General features: G+C 37.9%; 1 protein-coding gene across 6 annotated transcripts in view; it reads left to right on the top strand.

The window, feature by feature from the left end:
- The window catches only part of VAV3 (vav guanine nucleotide exchange factor 3), a 275359-nt gene that overhangs the window by 55976 nt on the left and 197242 nt on the right, over positions 1-22141 (top strand). For all 6 annotated transcript variants that reach the window (XM_048066888.2, XM_048066894.2, XM_048066889.2 and 3 more), the window contains 5 exons: positions 12710-12768; positions 13701-13766; positions 16514-16622; positions 20639-20731; positions 20836-20904. In XM_048066888.2, coding sequence (XP_047922845.1) covers positions 12710-12768; positions 13701-13766; positions 16514-16622; positions 20639-20731; positions 20836-20904 — 396 coding nt within the window. The remainder of the gene's footprint in view (positions 1-12709; positions 12769-13700; positions 13767-16513; positions 16623-20638; positions 20732-20835; positions 20905-22141) is intronic.

The raw sequence follows: 22141 nt of genomic DNA, 5'->3' as shown, positions 1-22141 counted from the left end.
ATCTTGGCATTGAGGCTGTTTGTCTTTGGCATCCATGAGCCTGCATACCTTTTGACTGATTGTTGTTTATTCTCCATTTTTTTTAACACGAAATCGAATAAGGGAGAAGCATAAGTCAACTTAGGTTGCTGCTGGACACAGAGTATAACTTCGAAACGTTTGCTCCCAACCTGAGCTTGTAGTGAAGTCTGAATGTTGCTGCTGGTGTGAAGAAAGGTTTAGATACTTGAAATTTTTCTTTCCCCAGGGCAGTTGTCCCATAGAAATCTAAGCTTTTAACATTGCCTCTCAATGAGACCATTGTACATCTGACAGTGCTACTATTAGAATATTAAATGCTTGTTATCACATAAGGTTTTCATTTCATATTGTGTGCTAGACAAATCCAGGGTGCTTAAATAAGGCTATTGATTGCAATACATTTTCCAGTTTTATCACCCAGATATGACTTTGTGCATTTACTATACAAGATGTACCCTTACGTCCATAAAGCATGGCCACTTGCATTAGCTTATTCTTGTCTAGGGCAGAGAATAGTTTCTAAAATTAGTCGTGGTGTGTTACCTGGGTGCACCTACTTGCCTTGCAGTTGCTTTTGCATTAATTCCTTCTTAGACTTCTCTGCTGAGGTGGTGTTATTCAGTCCCACTGCAGTCACTGCATACTGTGCTTGCTGTGGGTGCTTTGTATTGGACTGAAATTCCCAATTCATTTGAAGCACTTCACTGAACTCTTGGGTGCTGCTCGTGTTTGTCATGAATGGGGGTAGGACTGAAGTTGACCTTAGATGAAGCTTTATAACCTGCTGCCAACCCAGGATATGTTCAGCCCTGTTCCCTTTCACAACAGCCGTTATGTGCAATTTCACATAAAATATTTGGAAATGCCTGTAAACACGAGTAGAAGTGAGCTATAGTCCTCTGTGCTCTAATAGGCAAGATTAATGTCAGAAGTCACTGCCTCTGCTTTGCTGCTTTCCCTTTGCCAGCTGGCATACCTGTCAGTGTGGCTGAGGTGAGAAACAAGCTAAGAGCTCATCTGCCCTTCAGAATTGTGTTTTAAGAAATCAGGCTTGCTCACTCTCTCCATATCCATTCTCTGATGTGATTTCTGACCCAATGCTGTAAACAGTTGGTTTAGCCTGGCTAGGACAGTAGTCAACTGAGGCGCGGGGCAGAGGGCAGAACTTTCCCAGGTCAGTAGTGCTACTGAAATCCTGTGATACATCTTAATGCTAAATACAACTACAAGGTTAGCGATAGACATCTGTGGTTTGCTGTTGTTTATCACAGTATCAGCATCGAAGATGCATGGTATGATCCCTATCATGGACTTGAAAAACTTGTGAATATACAGCCAAGTGAAAACTGAAGAACAATTCCCTATCTGAAGGATGTCATATATGAGTGACTTAACTTTTAGATATATTATGAGCAAATTTGATTCCTCTCTGCAGCGTAGCTCTGATGCTGCAGGTCCTAGATGAGTTTGAGACGTGGTGGCTGCTGTGTGTCTTCTGATACTGGGGCGGCAGAATAAAGCATTCCTTGAAATAATACTCAAACCACTTTATTCCTTTCTTCCTGTGCCTAAAACCCCACAGCTTTGCTGGAATTGTATTACAGTGTCCGTGAACAACAGTGCACCCCCCCCGCCATGTGAAAATGACAAGAAGACTTAAAGCAAGTATTGTTTTCCTTAACCAGAGATGGCACCATGTCCTAGCATAGTGCCTAAAGTAATTCTAGTTTATACTGCGGGGAATCAGGCATGTAGAGTTGTTAAGAGGTGTGGTTCTGACTGTTTGCTGATGTGGGCACAGTGCCTAATGTGAATACTATGCTTGGTACAGAGATGAGAAATTTTTGATCTTCTGCTGTCGTTCTTGTCTTCAAATATATATATATATATATATTTTGCTTTGTGTTCTTTGTATTATTGTGTTCAAATGCTTTTGTGTTTTACAGTGTTAATATGTGGGTGGCTTGGGAAAAATAACTGACCCAAATAGATGCATGTGGTACATGATTATTATTTTTTGAATGTGCTGACCTTCAATGTATTGTTTTTCTGAGAGTTCTGTCTTCTAGCTGATCTTCTCGCTGATGATCTTCTCTCGGAGATCCCTCTGGCTTAATTCTGCCATAGGCAGCAGAAGGACAGTGTCAGCGCGAATAAGCATACGATGTCATTCAGACGCTGACTAGCACAGAGGTTGTATTTTGTAGGTTGTCGTCGTTATGTGCAAATGTATTCCAAATTTTTTAAGAAATGAAAATAAAGAGGAATCCCACTTTGCCTTGGCGAAGCAGTTCTGAAGCAGCATTTTGGAGATGCAGTACTCTTACTGCAATGTAAGAGGGGAATGTATGTATACATGAATAACGCTACAACTGACAAGCTGCTGCCTGTTCAAGGGAACAAAATGAGAGAAATGAAGCAGTAGTAAGTAAAATTAGTTTCTAGTTTCTCTCACTCAATTTGTAATTTTCAGAGTACAGATTAAGGTAAAGGAGAATGAGGTACAAGCTCGAGAATGTAAATCTTGGTTTGTATTTTCTTTCACTATATTAAGTGCAGTTTTGCTCATTATCTAAATGAACAGACAAATGGGGAGAAAAGAAAACCACAACTCTTTTCAAGTTTCTATAAAGGGGGTTGATAGTATTGCCTTTCCCACTGCAGAATGTCTTTGGGTGTATCTTGTATTGTCCAGTATCCAAGGTGATGATTTAAAATGAGATGGGAAGAAGGTGAGAGTAAAAGTGAGTTGAATCTTTTTGTAGTGTTGAGGGCAGGTGCAATGCTTTTCCTATGGACTGATTCAGACCCTCATCTCTTCTGGTTGAGAAGAGAGATCTCCAGAGCACAAGACTTGAAGATAACTGGGGGCTTTCGAAAATTACAGCGCAGGTGCATGATGATAATTGTATCAAAAAGAACAACTCACTTGCCTTTGCACTGCCCACTGTAGCAGGGGGAAATTTTTTTCTAATAAAGAATGAAAGTGTATAGAGTGTGCATTTACCCCAATAAATACTCTTACCATCAATGACTGTGCACTGGAGTATATTCAAGTGGGACTAGGTACCGTTCAACAATCTCAGTTGAATTTGTAGTCAGTGGTTAAAGTGAATTCAGGAAAGGGAGAAGTGTGGCGGTGCGCACTTCACTCAAGACAGGAAGCGAAAGATCTTCCTCTGCTTTTAGCAGAAGAGATGAAGAGACGCTCCTTTATGCAGTCTCCTCCTAATATCCTTCTTGCTGATACCAAGGTTGACAAGGAATAGGTTGAAAATATAAAAAATAATACAGTGGGAGTGTAGAAACCACATGTCAATTAAACTGTAGGATGCATACCTAAAGTAGCATTTGTTTGAGGTGCAATCAATAATGAATATGAAAACACTTGTTTCTTTCTAGAACATTTTAATGCTAATATCGATCATCCATGGTCAAGCAGACCAAAAATGTATACAAAGTGTGCAAACACCATAGCTAGTGTTTTCAATTTAGATAATTTGCTTGTTGTTTTCAAATTTAAAAAACAAAACAAAACAGTCATTTGAAATCTGTTCAAGGGCAGTAGCAAAAATGTGATTTTTTTCAAGACACAGCAATGATTTATATCCATTTATTAAAAAAAAAAATCTGTGTTTCAAACTCGGAATGCCTTTAAAACTCCTACTGTTAGTTGTTAAGGATTAAAAAAAGGATGCTTATATTAAGGAAGAAATTAGGACTATATTAAAAAGTGTTTAATATGTAGGAAAAAACTAATTGGTCCTTTAGTGTTACCTCATAAAATAAGGTAAAAAATACAATATTGTCAATAAGAGTGTTTGTACAAAGCGCTGGGAGAGAACATTGGATCAAAGCCCGAATATAATTTGATAATGCTGTTCGTAAGTATTGGTTACCCTAATAAAGTTGATTGTGAAGGGAACTGGAACGATTCAACAGCAGACAGATTTTACAGAACTGTCCTGGGCGTATCGTTTTGTATTCCTTTGCCTTCTATGCAAAACCTGAAACATAATAAACGCACCAGAAGGACAAAATCCTACTTTATTCTCTAGCTTTTACACGGTAGTCTGCACTCATGCTATTAGCTGCAGCGTTTTAGTGCTCTGGCTGTTAAAGCAGTGCTTGAAGGAAGGAAGACTGTCATTCTTCAGGCAACATCATCTTAGCAAACAAACAAAAAACCCACCAAAAACAAAACAAAAACCCAACCCCTTAAAGCATGGTGAGGGCTCGAAGGTATTCATAGAACCAAAACCACAAGCTGCAGGCAGGAAGCAGCTGCTGGGGCTCCCTTCCCCCACTGCTGTCTTTGGTTAGTGTCTGGACTTTCTGGACAAACCGACCCAAGAGCTGAGGAGGAATATGCTGCTTGTGCAATTTGGATTTTCTCAGTTCCTCGTAAGAGCAGAACTGTCTAGGGAAGCTTTCATGCTTTTGGACTAGGAACTGTAGCTTCATCATAGACTGAACTTGAAAGTGGGCTTTTAAGCACAACTCTTGTTTAATGGCTATAGATTTGTCCGTAATTGGATACTAGTTATTAAAGACTTGCTCATTATATTCCTAATAATATGACATTGTGTCTTATGAATTCCCGGAGAACACTCAGTTTTTCTTCTCCCTTTTATTTTAAGTAATGTTCAGGAGTCGTGTGTGCTGCATCCATCTGCCAGTCCCACTGCTCCCATTCAGCAGTTGGAGTGGTCTGAGGTATTGCTCCCTGCAAAAGGGATGAAATGTTAAAAACGTTCATTGAGCCAAAGACATGCAAGAAGGGGTTGGTTAGCGTGGGGTTTGACCTGTCCTTTGATATTGCTTGAAACTACATTTATGCTTCTATTTCAACTACCATCCTAGAGAGAAGTGCTATGGATACTTCACATCTGTAATGTAAGTACATGAAATCGGGTGTTGCTTGGTTTAAGTTAGAGCTCTTAGGAGAGAGATCCTGTAGCAAGGAATGAAATGCTTCTGTCCAGCAGTGAAACTAGATATAAATGTTTGGAATACATATGTAAATATATGTTAAAAAAAACAGCACAACAGAACTCTTCATTTTTTTCTATGTATTTTTTTCCTGAAAGTGGAAAATACACCCAGCCTTGGACTGTTCTTTTAGACATGAGGTTTTCTGTTCTCTCATATCTTTCAGAGTGGGGTTTTTTTTTTTTATATGATGCACTTCTCTCTTTGGCTCTGCTTGCCTTCCTTATGCCGAACTGCCTGCCTTACCTCTTCTTTTTACAAGGCTTTGGAGAAAATGTTGCATCTTCTATAGCTGTTGATTCCCCAGGGTGTTTGAAGTCCCAGTAGTTTGCAACTCTGTACTTAGCTTATCTACAAACAGCAGGAGACAACACCCAGGAGGATTTCTTTTTTCTTGGCTATTTCTTTTATTCAGTCTGGAGAAATACTTTCCTGTTACTTCGTTATCTATGAAGACACTGGAGACACAGTGGAGAAAACTGATGCAAGACGAGACTTCCCCAAGGCAATGCACTGCACATAGCATCCCCTGCCTAGGAGGGAAGGAGGAGGTCTGAACCTAAGCCCACCATGCTTTCACCGACCAGCACAGCAGCACTGTGGAGGTCTCTTCTTGCAGCTGGGGCTGTTTTCAGAGGAAACGTGCGTGACTGCCAAGAACAGCTTTTACAGCAGTCGCTCTACCCTTGCTCCCTGTGCAGAAAAGCATTTGGCACCTGGTTTCAAACTGTTTTTTCAGAGTTGCTGGCGGGCTCCTGTCAGTCACAAAAAAACTTGGCTTGCGGTTGTAAATTTCTCTACAGTGACTCACTGGAATGGTTGGGCTATTTACTACTGCTGTGCTGGTACTAAGCCTGCATGGGAAACCATGGAGGATTCCTCAGGTATATTTCTAGAGGATGTATTTCAGAGGAAATGGAAGAACAGACAGTGAGAGACACCAGAAGTAGGATAGCTGAAGGTCATGTCAGTGAGGAAATGGCATCCCGTGGCTGGTGATCACCTTTGTGGAAATGAATGACTTCAATGTGCTCTTCAGATTTCACTGCTACACCTAAAGCTTATATTTCATTATTTGAATGAGAGGGAAATCGGTATTTAGCTGTATGTGAAGCTTTGTGTCAAAACCAGGCTGTTAGGTTTCTACGTGCTGGATGTCTGTAGACCAAGATGTGCCTAATGAGATGTTGGTGAGGGTGCCAGGGCTGTACATTTTCTTTGCTGTGTTTGTGTCTGTGTAACTTTGACACCTCACTGTATGTTATGGCAGTATTTAGTAGAGGCATATTTGCAAAGCTGGAGATTGAAATTGACTATTTATTTTTAAGGGCCTGTTAGAGGTGCGAAGCTAAGGGTTTGCTTTTAGGTCATTTTTAAATGTTTTCATTCTGCCTTTTTTGAAAAGACTTCATTCTTTGCTAGACGCTTGTGGTTTAATTAAAACTAATGTGAACCAATACAGAGTACTAACACTTAAAACACCAAGGCAGACGGAGAGAAAACGTTCAATTTTACTAACACCCTTTACTTGGAATAATATGCTTGTTAGATATGTTAGGTGTGTAATTGCCCTGGAGTTGTCTGGCTGCATGTCGTTTTTCACATCTGTCAGCCAGGTTAAATGAAAATGTCAATGTAGCAGTTCCTGGAGGTCTTTTGGTTCAAAAGTTAATGATGGATTACGGTAAAATAGTAAGATATGCGCTCCCCCCTTCAGTGCCAAATGAAGTATTGATCCAGGACTGTCCAGGGCCTGGTAAACTTAGGATGCTTTCCTCAGAGTAGCAAATAATAAAACTTCATTATTAATATAAGTCATTTGAGAACATATTTATGTATAGCAATTTCATCTTATCCATGAGTGACAGGTATGCAAAGTGAAGATTTCTTGCTCTTTTTCTATCCCTACAATGTGATGCATGAGTGAAAACAGCTTGATGAAAACCCCCTCAGCCTGTGGGTATGAGTGGCAGTACTGGCTCTGAAGCATGCTCAACATGATGGACTTGGAATTGGCCTTGTATGAATATTACCCATGTCCCAAGTAATTCAGAGTTTGTACACCCCCCCCCCCCCCATTTGTAGTTGATTTAGCTTTTTGTTTTTCATAATCTGCCCTTAACTGTGGTAAATGTGTGTATATATATATATGCAGATAATTAATACTTACATGCACAAGTCTCGAGAATCTGTACTTTGGAATACTCTTTCTTTATGTTTCCAAAAGATTCTAATCCATTTCATATTCATAGTTATGTGTTGCTGACAAATTCTGTTGGGAAACTGGTTGGAAGCTCATGTACACTTTCAGAACAGAGTATTTTTCATGTTACCCTATCAAATGAGCAGGTGCCTTCATTGTCAACAGATACTTGAGCGTCCTTGAGACGGGCTTTGAATAGGTTATTGAAGAAACAAGGGGTCAGTATGCTGGTATTGCGTACAAAAGTGAAAGATGCTAAGACTTGGTCAAATCTTTACAGAAACGGTCTGAATAACCAGCTACAGGTATGCCTGCTTTTCTGAGGAAGTAATAGCAGCTCTGTAGTCTCTTTTGAGTTGGTGGTACCTAAGGTACGTAAAGCTGTCTTATGCAGCTATGAGATTGTCTTCATGGTTAGACTTGAGCCTGGGAGTAGTTACAACTACTAGTAAAGGGGGCATTATTTCAAGTTAGTTGATAGTGGGCATGTTAGACGTAGTTACTAATCTCTGAAGTTTTCTTAAAGTGAGATGGCTTGAGATCACTATTCCAACCCAGAGGCTGGAATGGGGACACATTGCAGCCAGAGACGATCAACACTCTGAACGAATAATTTTCCTGTATAAGTGGGGATTTTTTTTTCTATTCCCAAAATTTGATGTAGGAAAATAAGTCCTGGTTGATAAGAAACCAACATGCATTTTTCAAAACAGCATGTCAAAAAGTAGGTTGGTATTAGAAGTATTTTTCACTGGTAAATGTAACTTCTTTATTTCTTCTTATATGTATCTGCTAAATTTACTTTATGGGAGGGAATAAGGCTGAGTTGTCAACAAAGTGTGGCACTCATATACTGAACTGGATGCACAGACTTTGAAGAGAAAACAAAGGAACCAAAACAACTTCAAATATAATATGGTTACATATTCGTGGTGACTTTTGTATTGGAAAAACACATCCTCTTGTAAGTGCATGCATGGGAACTGAACTGCTTCAGTCCAGCCCATGTGTGAGTGTTATTTGTAAGTTTCATTGGCACAAATTCTGAAACTGTTGCCATCACCATTTGTTGATCACTTCATGTTTTCAGTTTAGCTAAACATCAGAAATTGAAATATGGGTTTAATACTGAAAGCAGCTGTCAGCAGCAAAGAAATATTGCCTGTCTGGGGAGACAGGAAGCTGCAAAATGATGTATTTTTGTTTATTCTAAAAGTGGAAAAGTACTTCTAAAAGGTATTTTGTCTGCTTTTGAACTGCAGGATTTTTAAGCTGCTTTTTAAGAAACAAGATGGAAAACTGACCCGACCAAAATACATAGGCCCATTCTAAATTCAGATTCAGAGATGCCATGGCTACAGAAAAAAGTAAAATAGTCCCTCTAGTGTACTGCTGCGGTAGGTATGTGTAGGAATACCTGAGGTGATTTACTGAAGGGCATGGCTGCAGGAAATTGCAAAATTACTGTGATAAGAGATACGCAAGCCCTTACATAAACTGGAGAGCCTGACCTATGACAGCAAGTCAAGTGAAACATATCAAGCCAAAAAAATTAGTTGTTGGAGTAATTCATGAAGTAAAAAATTAATGGCTCGCACAAGGCTGTGGCTGTTGCTGGCTGTGCCTGAAACAACGCTGAGGAGCAGCGTCCCTCCCCGGTGAGCAGGCCGAGGTACGCTTCCTCTTGCAGGGCCGTAGTTTTGAATTTCACACTATGTTTTGCATAAACTGGCTGTATACTGAGAACCAGACTTGGATGATCACGTCATCTTGAAGTGAACGTGGCTTTGGTGTGACTTCTGAAGAGTTGCTCAACCTCTGTCTGACAGAATTGGTCCGTGGGAAGCGGCCATGTTGAGCCGGGTGCGGGGGGGATCTCCTCATGTGCCTCCTGCTAACACCTCCAGATTTATGGTTTGCTGTAGGAGAGTCAAGAGTTAGTGAGCCTTCTATTTTGACTACATGAATGGATGTAGTAGTTGCAGGATGTTTTGGAATATAAAGCTTTTATTTTTAATGTGTCATAGCTTCCAAGAGCGTAAATGTGAATCCTTACTCAGCGTCTAATTTTCAGTGCCTATTCCTGGTCACATTGTGTGTGGACAGGCTGTGCAGCCCTTTGTACAGTTATTTGTTGTAGAGTAGTCCCAGCCATAGAAACTTTGTTCTGGATTTTGTACGAGCAAGGAGCGCTAATTTTGCGCTTGAAACTAGGATCCAGTTTAGCCTCATTCAGAGGTGCAGAAGCATCTGAGTGATACGTTTGAGTCCTTGCTGTGGGAGAGAATTGGGAATACATCTAGGGTTAAATGGATAAAATGGGTGAAGCTCCTCTGAGTGCAAAAGAGCAAGGCAAAAAATGCTTTTCTTGTGCCTTTTTTTTTTTTTAAATTGAATGTTATGGACATTCATGTGCACTGTAATTTTGGAGTTCAGAATGGCTCTATATTATAGGTTCCCTCATACCAGTTGTATTGGGCATGAAACTAGAGCTGTTCAGAAAACTCCTGTCTTTTTCTCGGTCAGTTTGTTGAAAACCAGACATTTTACTGGGGATAGTTTGATTATTTTGATGAACTTCTTTCAAAATTCGGATCGTGTTTCTGACAACTTAGCCAGTCCATAACTCAGACCTTCCCTATGGAGTCAGAAGTAAGCCAAGTCTGAAGAATGTCTGCAGTGCATTAGAAACTGAGATTTCATGTGGGAGAAGTAGAAAATCTTTCTCTGCCCCTACAAAATGTTGAAGTAAAAAAAATTTACACATGTGATGGTGAATCAATTCTAGTATGACCAGAAGCGTTGGTTTCATATATTTGTACAAGTGTGGTGTGTATCCTGACATTTTCTAAGAATTCCTTTAAAACAAAACCCCCACACAAACAAAACCCAGCAACAACAAAATCCTCGAGTAGAACCCATTATGTTTCCAGACAGTGAAGTTTTAAGTTGTGCTTTAATAGGAGTGTTCAATGAGCAAGCATCAAATTGTATTTTGTAGAAGTTGCATCCGTTTTCAGGTATTTTAACTTTAAAAACATTGTGTGGTTAATGGTCTTTGGTTCTTAATTGTTTTCAGATAGAAGAACAGCAGTCTCTGCCCAGTGTTTTCTTTTGTGATGCTAGCGTGACCACTCTTCATCACCTACTTCTGCAGAACACAATATTTCTGCTGAGATAGTGACAGCTGTTGCAGTGATGGCCATTTTCTTGTTAATGGGTTGTCCATTGTTCAGATTTTGATAGAAATCTGCTTTTTGGCTTTCTGTCACTTAGTTTTCTCTTCATGGAATGCCAGACCCTCTCTATTCCCGGAGCAGTGAAAATTACTGGTTGCCTTCCATTTTCTCTCGTTATGGTTCCTTTTCAGCATGTTCCTTTAAACGCTTTTCTGGCTTCTTCAGCTTTGTGTTTTTTTCTTAAGGGAGATTTTACATCGGTTCCTGAAAGTCTTTTCCTCACAATTTCTAACACTTGTTTTTGTTTCTGTTCTATTAATAGCTGCAAAATACAATTTGGCAGTAAATTTGGGAATACCATTTGCTAGTTATCTTAATAAAATTCATATTTTTGTCCAGATTTTCATTCTATGTTCTTCAAACAACCATAACTAGTTATAAAGAGTAAGCCATACTTCGGAGTGATTACGCTAGATAAGCGAGAATCCCTTTAAGGAAAAGGGTTTGCGTGGGTGTAGTAGTTTGATGTTGCGTGTGCTGAGAAATAACACGTTGAAACAGGAAAGGGATATTTAGTTCACCAGACTTGCCTCTCTCTTTTTCAATAATCATTAAACCTCTTTTCCTGTTATTTTGCCAGTCAATATTCACCCATCTGTCAGGAGAGATCACCTTGTCAGCTATTGAATTTCCAGTGAACTTCCCGTAGAGCCTTTCTCGTACAACTCAGCATTCCTTGCCCGGGTCAGTGCTGAGATTGTCAGATTTGTGGAGGCAGGTTGTTCCTTTGTATATAAACCAGAACTCACCTGGTTTTAAATAAGCAAGATATTTTAAAAATCTTTTTCCTTTCTGACCTCTTGACTAATGTAAAATAATTTTAAGGTTTTTATTCACTTTATTTTTAATTTTGAAAACTTTTGTCTAGTTTGTATTGCAATATTTAGTTTTTTAGGGGAATTACCATGCCTGAACCTTTAATTATGTACATGGCAGATTTAATTGTATTCAATATTTTGTGCCTTTTCTATTAAACAAAACCAGGTTTTCCATAGTGTAAACTTTTACAATAGCTTAAATGAACCCCAAACATTTATTCGACTGGGGCAGTATAACCTATTTCACTTTTGAAATTGTTTTTTAACAAATGAAACTTGATGCACTTTGGAAGCATTTCTACTTCAATTTAGGCTCTGTAGTTTGCGATTCTTTTCTGTGGTTTTACTTTGTCATTTTCCTGTGTGAACATCTCATTGTCCTTCCTCTGAGAGATGTACTTTTAACTCTGTGAGCTTTATAATCAGTCTGGTCTTGTAATTAGAACTTCAAAAATAAACAATTTTAATTGTAAACTTTATTCACAATTTCCATGGAACAATCATTGCTATGCCTGAATTTTAATCCTACTGGTACAAACTTTCTCAGGAAATTTTACTTCAGTTTAAGAATTTTAAGTTGTAAAGACCCATCCTGAAACTCCTGGGAAGTTCAGGGAACCTTGTTGTTGCAAGTATGGAAATTGCTACTGGGTGTCATTTTGGCTTTTTTTTTTTTCTCTCGCGCAAATAAGATTGGCCAATCTGAAACTGCTCAAAAAAAGAGGAAATCATTTGTGACAAAGAGGACGTGCTAGGTAGAGTACTAGTTGGTTCTTGTACTGCAGCTGACAACAAAATCTCTACTTGTACGTGACCAAATATCCTCTACCCACCCTAATGTTCTCCTTCTATTGTGTATAACCTCGGGTCCTTATGTGAAGTATTTTTTTAGAACGGGATCTCCTCGACTGATGCTATCACCTAAAATTAAAAAAAGCTTATGAGCTCAAATTCGTAGCTTGTTTTCCTATTTGTCTAATAAAGATTACCTTTACTTTGCAAGCAAGTTCTGAAAAAGGCGCTTTCATTTGTCATTTGGCTCCCTCTTCTGGTCAGCGTTTGGAAAAGTTCTAGTGAAAACTTTTCTGTAGATAAAAACCTTCAGAGCAGTCTGTAAGAAAATCTGGTTACAATTGCATCCAGGTCCAACTTAAAACTACCACATGACCTGGTTTTAAGTTTGCCTTAATTGTTTTTAACTTGTGCTGAAACTTGTAAATAAGAAATTTCCCTGTGCTTTCTTTGTGCTCCCATCACTTCCATCAATACACAAGAGCTGAAGACCACATCATAGGAAATTTGTGCAAGTCAGCACTCAGTATGTGGCATGGCCAGAATTCGTGTCTACCTGTATCATTTGCTGTGATCAAAATAGGATTTTTTTAATGCTTTCATTCTTAGAACTAATCACAGTTTTTCTTTTTTTTTTTTTTCAGGTGATAGAAACACTCTCAAAACTTTCCCGCACGCCTATTGCAATAGCAACAGGAATAAGGTATGTTATTGGCCTAGTGAATGGTGGGAATAATGCCTCTTGCACGGTGTTCCTTCGAATAGCCGTTGGAGGCCATATAGGTAGACTAAGCATTTTAACAAGAGTTTGGATGATCAGGCAAAAGCAGTAGAAATCTGTCTCCCAGTTCATCTGGAAGTGGATGATACATGAAAGCTCTGAAGGTTATCTTCTGTTTCTGGTACATTTACTGAAGTGCCTGAAGCCTTCTTGTGATGAAACATGGAGTAGACAAATAAGCAGTTAGTATTACAGAACTTGTCCAATAATTGTGACGTGGGTTGTAAGTTGGACTCATAATCAGGGTGAAGGAAGAATGGACTTTTTGCTGTTTCTGCCTTATAGAAATCAGTAAAGCTGCCCAATTGGTGCAATTGTTGTTTTCAAAACAAACAAACAAGAACAAACACAACCAAACAACATCAACAGCAAAAAAAAACAACAGACAAATGCAACTAAACCTAACCTCATGAATATAAACACGGGCTGTGAGAGAAGGTGAAAGACTGCATGCTTTAACTTGGGAATTCTCCATCTTTTTTGAGTGCTGTGATTCAGCAATCTTATGTGTGAATGGATGGTGTTTCTAAAACAAAACAACTCCTCTTACTCCCAATCTCCAGCTAGTCCTGTAATCCACTTACTATGTTAAAAATTCAGAATTCACGGTAAAAACTGTCAATAATATGTGTTAGTGATGATATATAATCCCACTATGCAGTAGGGTTTTTATCAAGTATCAATACATACAGCCAAGACTAAATATATATGTTTACTGCTCATCAGAGAAAGGAAAGAATATATACCATGGTAACCTTAACAGTAATCTGTGTGAAAATATTAGAAACCAGACCAAAACCACTTTGCCACTAGACTAATGCTATCTATAACTTAGAATATTTTTCTTTCTATAGACCTTTCCCTACGGAAGAAAGTGTTGATGATGAAGATGTCTACAAAGGTCTTCCTGATTTAATAGAGTATGTCATAAATAATTTAGTTATATGAAAGATGTTTTTTTTCAGTTGCACACTACTGTTTTAATGATGTTGTAGAACGGTTTTGATGAGAATGGGGAATTTATTTGTTTTAAAAACATTTGGTTAGTCGTTATGATGACCAGGAAGAATTAATGATGAAAGCTTATCTAAATGATTGTGATAAATTTGTATATATAAAGAAGCATGTTTTGTGAAGGGTTCTGGTAACAAACTGAATTGTGAATTCGTTTTTGAATAATTTGTCTGAACTATGAGAAAGCTTTCATGGAATTCTCAGTTGTAAGGAACCCAACGAGAAGGTCTTGATCTTGGGAAAAAAAAAAAAAACAACTACAAATTATTTGTATAAGTGCATTTGACTTTCTGGGTAAGTGTTTGAAAGATTATTAATTGCCCATTTTTGTATTTGTTTTGAGGCACACGTGAGATAGACATGAACATTCTGTATACCATTAGCTAGCACCTTTCAAGATCTGTTAGGAATCATGATGGATAAGCATAGTCAGTGCATGCTGTCCCAAAACTCAAACTTCACCAGTACTCAAATCACGGGTCTCCATCTCTTTCCACACAGTATGTTGCTTGCTGTGATGTTGTGAAGTAGCTGCTGGTCATACCAGCAGCTACTTTCCTTTCTTTACTGGAAAAGGGAAAACCCCACCACACTTTGCATTAGTTGACCTACCACCTTCTCTACAAAACGTTCTCCTCTCTTGCAGCTGACTGGCTATCTCAGCTGCTTTTCACTTGGTGTAGCTAAAAATGTGGAAGGTAGATGCTACAGATGCCTCTGAGTCCCAGGTGGGTTAGCAGTGATGTCTTCAATTCTTAGATGTGGTGGTGTTAGTACTATCAGCAAATATTTTTAACAGTTCTTATATAGGTATACAAATTCACTACTGAGGTGGTCTTTCATTTAAAAAAAAAAAAGGTCAACAGAATACCAAAGAACTTGAGATTGGTAGATGGTCTTTTGCAGCAATAACAAGTATTACTTACTGAAGTTTGATACTTACAGGCTGTCACAATTGTGGAGGAGGCAATTTAAGAGGTACCCTCTTCATAAAAAGAAATAAGTGCCAGTGAACGATGCAAGTGGCCTGCATTTTTGAGTTTCTCTTAATTAGTGAAGTGTGTTGGACTGAAATAGTTGTCTCTGGGTCTAAATGGTGTCTAAGGAATTTAGAATGGATCTAAGGCCTTTTGTCAGAGCTGTAATGGTTAAATGTTTCTATCCCCTTTTGACCTTTTTACCAGCTTTTGTTCTCCAGAGCATATGTGGTAAAATGCAGTATGTCTGTGCTGCATCTAAAACAGCTGCTAATGCTTAATGTGAAATGCTAGTGCACCTTCATCACTGCTGTAAGCTGAAATGCCAGACTAACCTGGAGCACCTGAGTGTCAAGGGCATGGTGTCCCTTGGAAAAGGAAGGGGCGTGTGCGGTATCTCTAAATCTGTCTGTTGGATCCTATAAATATTTTTTTATCATTCTGTTTATTGGAGCTTCCAATGCTATTTCTTTATCTTCCAGATGTCCTTTATGGAAAAAAATATTCATGGTGTATTTGATGAGAAATAAGGAATTTGCTTAGTTTGTGTATGTTACCCTGACCACAGACATGACGATTTGGTCTAAAATTTCTAAGTTGTCTGAGTGGAAGCTGCGTTGGTAGCAATCCCGTTTTATGTTGCCTTGTTCGAAATCATGGGTCTCTGCCAGTAGAGCTTCGGATGTACTTGAGCACTGACAGTCCGCCAACAGAAATGGTCATCATTCCTAATTCTAGTCTTGCATCTGAGTGGTCCAATCCTGAGTCTTTTTTTCACTCTGAAGGATTTCAGCGTTCTTTTCAAGCAACAAAAAATGCCCAGATTAGCAGCACATCTGATCAAGTTTCTGTATTACTATGACCAGACTACTTTCAATATCTTCTCAGGTTTTTTATAGACATACTGTAAGAAATATGGGGGCAAGACGTCTTATGGACTAGGTACAGTCTTAGTGTGAAGTAGGCAAAACTCCTACAGGACTGACTGTAATGAAGCTGAATTAGCTGAGGGTAGAGCTGAGAATTGATTTTTATGCTGAGATATTTCTGTAGTCTGTGTAATAGAAGAACACTACTTTTGCTTATCCTATTTTGTTAAACTGATTTTTCAGTTTGAAAGATTGTTTTTAATTTTGGGTAGCTGAGGGCTGCTATGTGATGATAAAAGGCACTAAGTTATGGCACGGATGTGCAGACTCTCAGCTGCTTACTCCAAAGTGTTAAGTGCAATTTAGCCCAGGTAATTTTTTCTTTAGGCAGGAAGGATGCTGTGCCACTGTCCCGCGTTGCAGCAGGATGCCAGGCAGTCAAGAGAGGCAGCTCCATGCCTCTGATTGTGGTGGGAAAAGGGATGAAGTGAAGAGTGGTTGTATAGTACCTCCTGACAAAACTGTCCTGACAAGCTTCTTTTCATGCCTGGTTTAGTTTCTGTGTAGTTATAAATTGATTCAGCCTTCAGTGTTGTGTTGATTTCATACAATCATATTTTAAATGCATTGAGGAAAGACAATTAATGGACTTAATTTCTTGTAATGGATTCTTTTCATTAGGTAATTTTATTAATCTGTTTACTGTAGAAATTTTCCTATAAGAAATGTTCCCTTGCAGAGCTGACATGGTAATTAGCCTGTGCTGCACAGCTGCTTTTTCTTTTTCAAATTATTTTCCTTTTTCAGTGAAACTGGTGTTGATGAAGATGAGGAGCTGTACGACTGTGTCTATGGAGAAGATGAAGGCGGAGAGGTTTATGAAGACCTAATGAAAGATGAAGCAGCACAACAACCTGTATGTTTTCTAATTCCTAGTTATTTTGAACAACAGTATTTTTTTTTTTTAAGTTTGATGTGTGAAATTACCTCTTCATAGCTAGTTTTACTGAAACTTTGCTCATGCTTAGTTGTATGTGGAGCTGTAATGTGCAGTGCATTATCTCCTACATTGCAGTGTCTTTTTGCAAGGGCCTGAACATTAACTATGGCAATTTTTTGAAAGAAATGTAGCTTCTTACTGGAAGTAACTTACTGTAAGATTGCCAGTTATGAATAGTAAGATTTACCAGATAGTTTAATTAAGACCAGTTACATTAACTGCTTACTTCTAAGTGTCCTACTTAAAAAAAATTAAGATATGATGCTGTGAAACACTGTTGTTTCAGCCATAATTTGGACAACTAATCTTAAAAAATGACAACTGGTAATTGTTTCATACCAATGAAAATCATGTTTATTCAACCATGTGCTTTTGTTGATCATCAGGTTGGCCTTACTGGGAATGGTAGCTTGTTTGTCTTCCAGACTGTCATTAAAAAAAAAAAAAATCTAAACTTGAGCAATAAAATGTACTCCCTAATTGAGGGAAGCTGTAATGCTCTTGTCTGCCCTTCCTCAGAGATGTGCTTTCTGATCTGGGAAATGTTAGTCTGTGTCCATGGCAATATGTGTTTTTTATAATACCTTAGATCTTTTTCTTTCTCCTTCATACTCTGTTTCATGTTTTCTTATGTTGGAAACTCACCTCTAGTTTTCCAAATTGCTTTTTATTAATACAGTTACATGAAGAAGTGAACAATTCTTAAGATCTTACTCTTTTTTTTTTTTCTCTTTGTGTATCCTTCCAGTACAAGTATAGAAGATTGCTAATGTGATTTGGATTTTCTGCTGTTACGGTTACTGCTATCTGTTTTAAAAACAAAACAAAAACAAGTCTGGGAAAAGCACTAGCTTGTGTTCATCTCTGCTGTAATAACAGGATAGTTTTGAGTATAAAATGTTTTCAAGCCTGTTTTTCTGCTAATACAGTATCCTGCGGCTACTGCACATAAATTGAGGATAAGAGAAACTTGTTAGTTTTTCACGTTTTGCTGAATTCTGTTTAATTGCAAAATACGAGGCTTTTCAATGAAAGCCAAATAAAAATTGAGCTGAAAAAACTGTCTTTTATCTAATGAAGTTGTATTCACTTTCAAGTATGATGTGCTAGAGAATTGTTTGAATCGTAGGAAATGTTTTTAATGATGTTGTTTTTATTTTATACTGAAGCTCAATGGCAGTAAGGTCCACATTTCATGTAATGGGCATGGGTTTTTTCAACAGTTGGTCATGTCTGACAGTTGGCAGTTTGTACACTGATTCTTTCTTCCCTGTTACAAATATTACTCTTGCCTACCTGTGTTTCTAGCAAATGATTAATATAGAAATCAGAACTTTCATGCTCTAATTGGGTTGCATCTTAGCCTAGATACTTCAGATTGAACAGACTTGTATTTGTTTCTAATGGAAAGTAGATGAGAAATGAAAACAATACAGCTAAATATTTTTCCACAACATATGAGGAATGGAGACATTACAATTGCTTTGCTCTGGCAGCTTTCTTGAGTGTGGTAATTATTTCCAGTCTGTGATAACTTCATCTCAGGTTTATAAATTTACTGCATTTTAACGTGATTTAGAGCAGTTCTTTCATTTGAATCCTATGCAAGAATTTCTTGAATATGAAAAAGATTAGCACTGGCCAATCTTCAAGTATATCTTTAGAAGAACCTCAAACATTTGCAAGTCCCTAATAGCAGCCAAAATGCTTTGCATCTCCCTCATCTTTGATTTATTATTGTTATCTTGCAAAGCAAACTATTCCCTATATTTTCTTTAGCAGTAAATGACCTTCAAAGGCATTTTTTGCCTTTCACTTGTACTGTTGTTAGCACAATTTTTTCCGTTCACCTTTGAAAGGAAAAAATTCACCTACGTTCAAATTCCAGAAGTTTGTAGTATGAACAGAAAATTGGTGTATTAATTTCTGCCACAAGTGCCTATGGGAATGACCTGTTCAGGTTAGGTCTGAACCAAAGTCAGTCCTTTTGAGTGGAATCCTAGGATTTTGTTTGCATTTCTCATATGAGTTGTTGAACAACAAATAACCACATTTTGCAAGTGCATATATGCTCCTATTGGATACAAAAAAAATGTGTATTCATGCAAATAGTGCAAGAGTAAAGGTGAGAAATAACTAGAAACCTCAGTAATGTCAAGTTCCAAAACTTGATTGACATTGTTTAACTCTGACAAAAACCCCCTCGCCTTACCAAAGAATTTGGGAATAAATGATAGCTTTTGAGATGTGGTTGATCAGAGAATGTTCGCAAAGTATGTTTCTGGTAGTAATGATGGACTGCTTTTTTATTTTGTACAAAATGGTTATTTCTACATCCATCCAATAAGGACAGCACTTGTTTGATGTGGGAAAACTGATAACTGCAACAGTTAAGTTTTAAAGATTAATTTGAGAGAGAACACAGCACCTGGTAGATGAGAGTGAGGAGCATGTTCAAGTTGCAGGAGTTACTTGTAGAGTCATCGAGAGAAACCCAGAAGGTGAAAGGAGACAAATCAAAATAGCAAATAGAATAGTAAGATTTACCAGATGAAACTTCATGTGCCTATGTGACTTGATAATTGGTATGGAGTTCACATATATTTCCTTCTCTTCATTGGTAGCCAAACAATATCAGGGGAGCTGTGTGGGGCTCATGGACAGTTTAATAGCGTTTAGCTATTTGCCATGATATGCTCAAATTGGCTGATAGTGCAGAAAGGGAGTGGAAGGATTATAGCTCTTGACCATATTAAGAGATAATTTTTAAAATTTCATAGTCTAGAAGTTTTGCCATTGCTGGAAGAGAAAGTCATTTGCTCAAATGTTGAAAGTCTTTTTTTGGAGTGGAAAGGACTGTAATATTAAATTAAATTCTTTCTGACTTCCTCTGTGCATGAGTAATATCTGGTCGTCAGGTCTGTTCTATGTAGAGTGTGGATTGCCTCCTTACACAGGGTGAGAAAAGGTAAGAAAGACACCGAAGGATAGCTTGGAAGGGTGTTGCAACTGGTAGTTAGGCTTCAGGAAGGATGTGACATTGCTATTACTTGTTATGTCATTGCTTTTTTTTTTTTTTTTGAGAAAACATTTTGGTTCAATTACTACTTCTGAGACAGGTCAGGTCTGTACTGTGTCAGGTCTTGAGGCAGACGTGTTTGTCTCCAGGTATTTTTAAGGCTTGCGTGACATGAATGCTTCCATACCTGCTTCAAGGTATCTAATTTTTTTACTGGAAATGAGATTTACAAGTTATTGAAGCTGTATTCCTGTAAATCTGAACTTCAGTAAGAGTGCTTGTAAACTATTTTTATGGTATCCTGTGCTGGTAATTACTTGAATTTCCTATGAGTCTGATTTACACAGAAAAATCCCAGAGTCTCATTCAAGACAAGCACATAGACATGCAAGAGCTGGACTTAGAGGTCACTCTGTTTCCTGGTTCAAAGGCATGCTCACATTGTGTCTGAAGAGAAAGCTTCCCTTGAAAACTAAAAGGGAAAAACTGTAAATGAGTGCAGGGATTAGCCTGAACATTATATATTGTAAAGTTACTTACATGAGTTAGTCCCATTAAGTTTAATAGAACTACTAACTGCTCAGTATTTTAAATAAGATTTCTTAGTCTGGATGTAAGTTAAATGCGACCTTATATTTCAATTTCTGAAGTATATGCAGACAGCTGAGCTCTCTGTCTAAACATTAACTTTTCATAATATTCCTTTGATGTGGAATTTTAGTAAAACTCTTCAAGTCATCAGCTAATTGAACATTAAAATATTCTTGGTTATTACTATCATCTTTGGAGGCTGCAGTACTCAGAAAATTTCAGGAAGCAGTTATCCTAATTGCTTAATTTTAAACAAATAAATACATTTGTTATCCATTAGGTGCCTGTTAATGACATGTATTTGACTTCATTGTAATTGCAGAAATACACTGAAAATGATATAAGAAGCTGTTGTCTCGCTGAAATAAAACAAACTGAAGAGAAATACACAGAAACTCTGGAATCAATAGAGAAAGTAAGATACTACTAACTTACAGAATTGTTACATGTGTGTTTCTATAGCATTCTAGAATATGTAACAACATAGTCAATGTATGCATATATGTTTTTCCCCTGCAGTTTTTCATGGTGCCATTGAAAAGGTTTCTGTCAGCATCAGAGTTTGATACTGTTTTCATCAACATTCCTGTGAGTAATTACATATTTCAAGAAGAGTTATAAGATGCTTATCTGATTATGTTAGTGTTATATGTTATGGCATAAACTGATTATTTGAAACAGTGCAAAATACATTTATATAGCTATTAGGTTACTTAAAAAAGCATATACAAAATATTTTTTCCCCGTTTCACAGAATAGGCCGAAAGAATAGTAATACAGTACCAGATAGCAGATGGTTAGAAGTTGCAGTATTCTTGTCTTGCAGAAGATAATAACTTATAGAAGATGGGTTGACTTCTAAAACATGCCAGTATTTTTGTGACTGTACGAAGTTTTGACTATTAGATTGCCTACCACTGGACATTGCAGAGTACTTTCAATAGGATTTCTGTAGGTACTCTGCAAATCCTTGTATCTAGCCTGGATCTGTCATCACTGAAGTTGTTTTAAAGTTAAGATAACTTAATTCTGGATTCTGAATCTGGAACTGGACAGGATAAGCAAATCCTCTGTGAAGTATATAGGAGATATCTCGACTGAAATCTGAAAGGTTTCCTGTGATTATTACTTTGTCCCACTTATTTCTGGCCTACTCACAATAGTGTGACAATTTTTACATACATTTTTTATAGTTCATATAAGTATCCAGCAGACATCTTTCCTTTATCTGACTTGAAAGGAAGACATCAGACACAGTCTGAAGCTTCTCTTAACACAGACAAATGAAAGGACTGTTCTTTTATGAGGCAGACTGTAAAGTAAGGATCCCCAAAGTGAGGCCCACAGACCACATCAAACCTTTATCGCCTGTAAAAGATCATCTTTGTGTTGGCTGTCTCTGGCATATCCTGCAGCCTCTCTGGGATGTGGGAGGAGGTGCTGGGGATTTTTATTCAGTGGAATCTGGACTGCAAAAATGTTTTTAATTGCTGTGCTAACATCAGCCTGACAGCAGCTAAATTATGACAGTTGTTAAACTGATGAATTACAGGATGGTACCTGACATCTTGCTATGTTTGTTCCCGTGTTAAAGTTTTTGCCACAAACCTGAACTGCTAAAATTTCCTCCTCTTTTAATGCTAGTCCAAAATACTGCCATGGCTATCAGTAACCTACTTGTTTTCTTCGAGTATGTCAGTCAGCTGCCTTTAGAGAACCCTTTGCTTTCAAAATCAAATTGACATTCCATCCTACACTAACGTTTTTTCCTATTTATTGTAAATGAAGCCCCGATGCAGCCTACCTAACCTCCTGTAAATCTCTT

This window comes from Anser cygnoides, chromosome 8 (assembly GCF_040182565.1).
Source record: "Anser cygnoides isolate HZ-2024a breed goose chromosome 8, Taihu_goose_T2T_genome, whole genome shotgun sequence".
Lineage (NCBI taxonomy): Eukaryota > Metazoa > Chordata > Aves > Anseriformes > Anatidae > Anser > Anser cygnoides.
The sequence above is the reverse complement of the archived record's forward strand: the minus strand, read 5'-3'. Positions and strand labels throughout refer to the sequence as shown.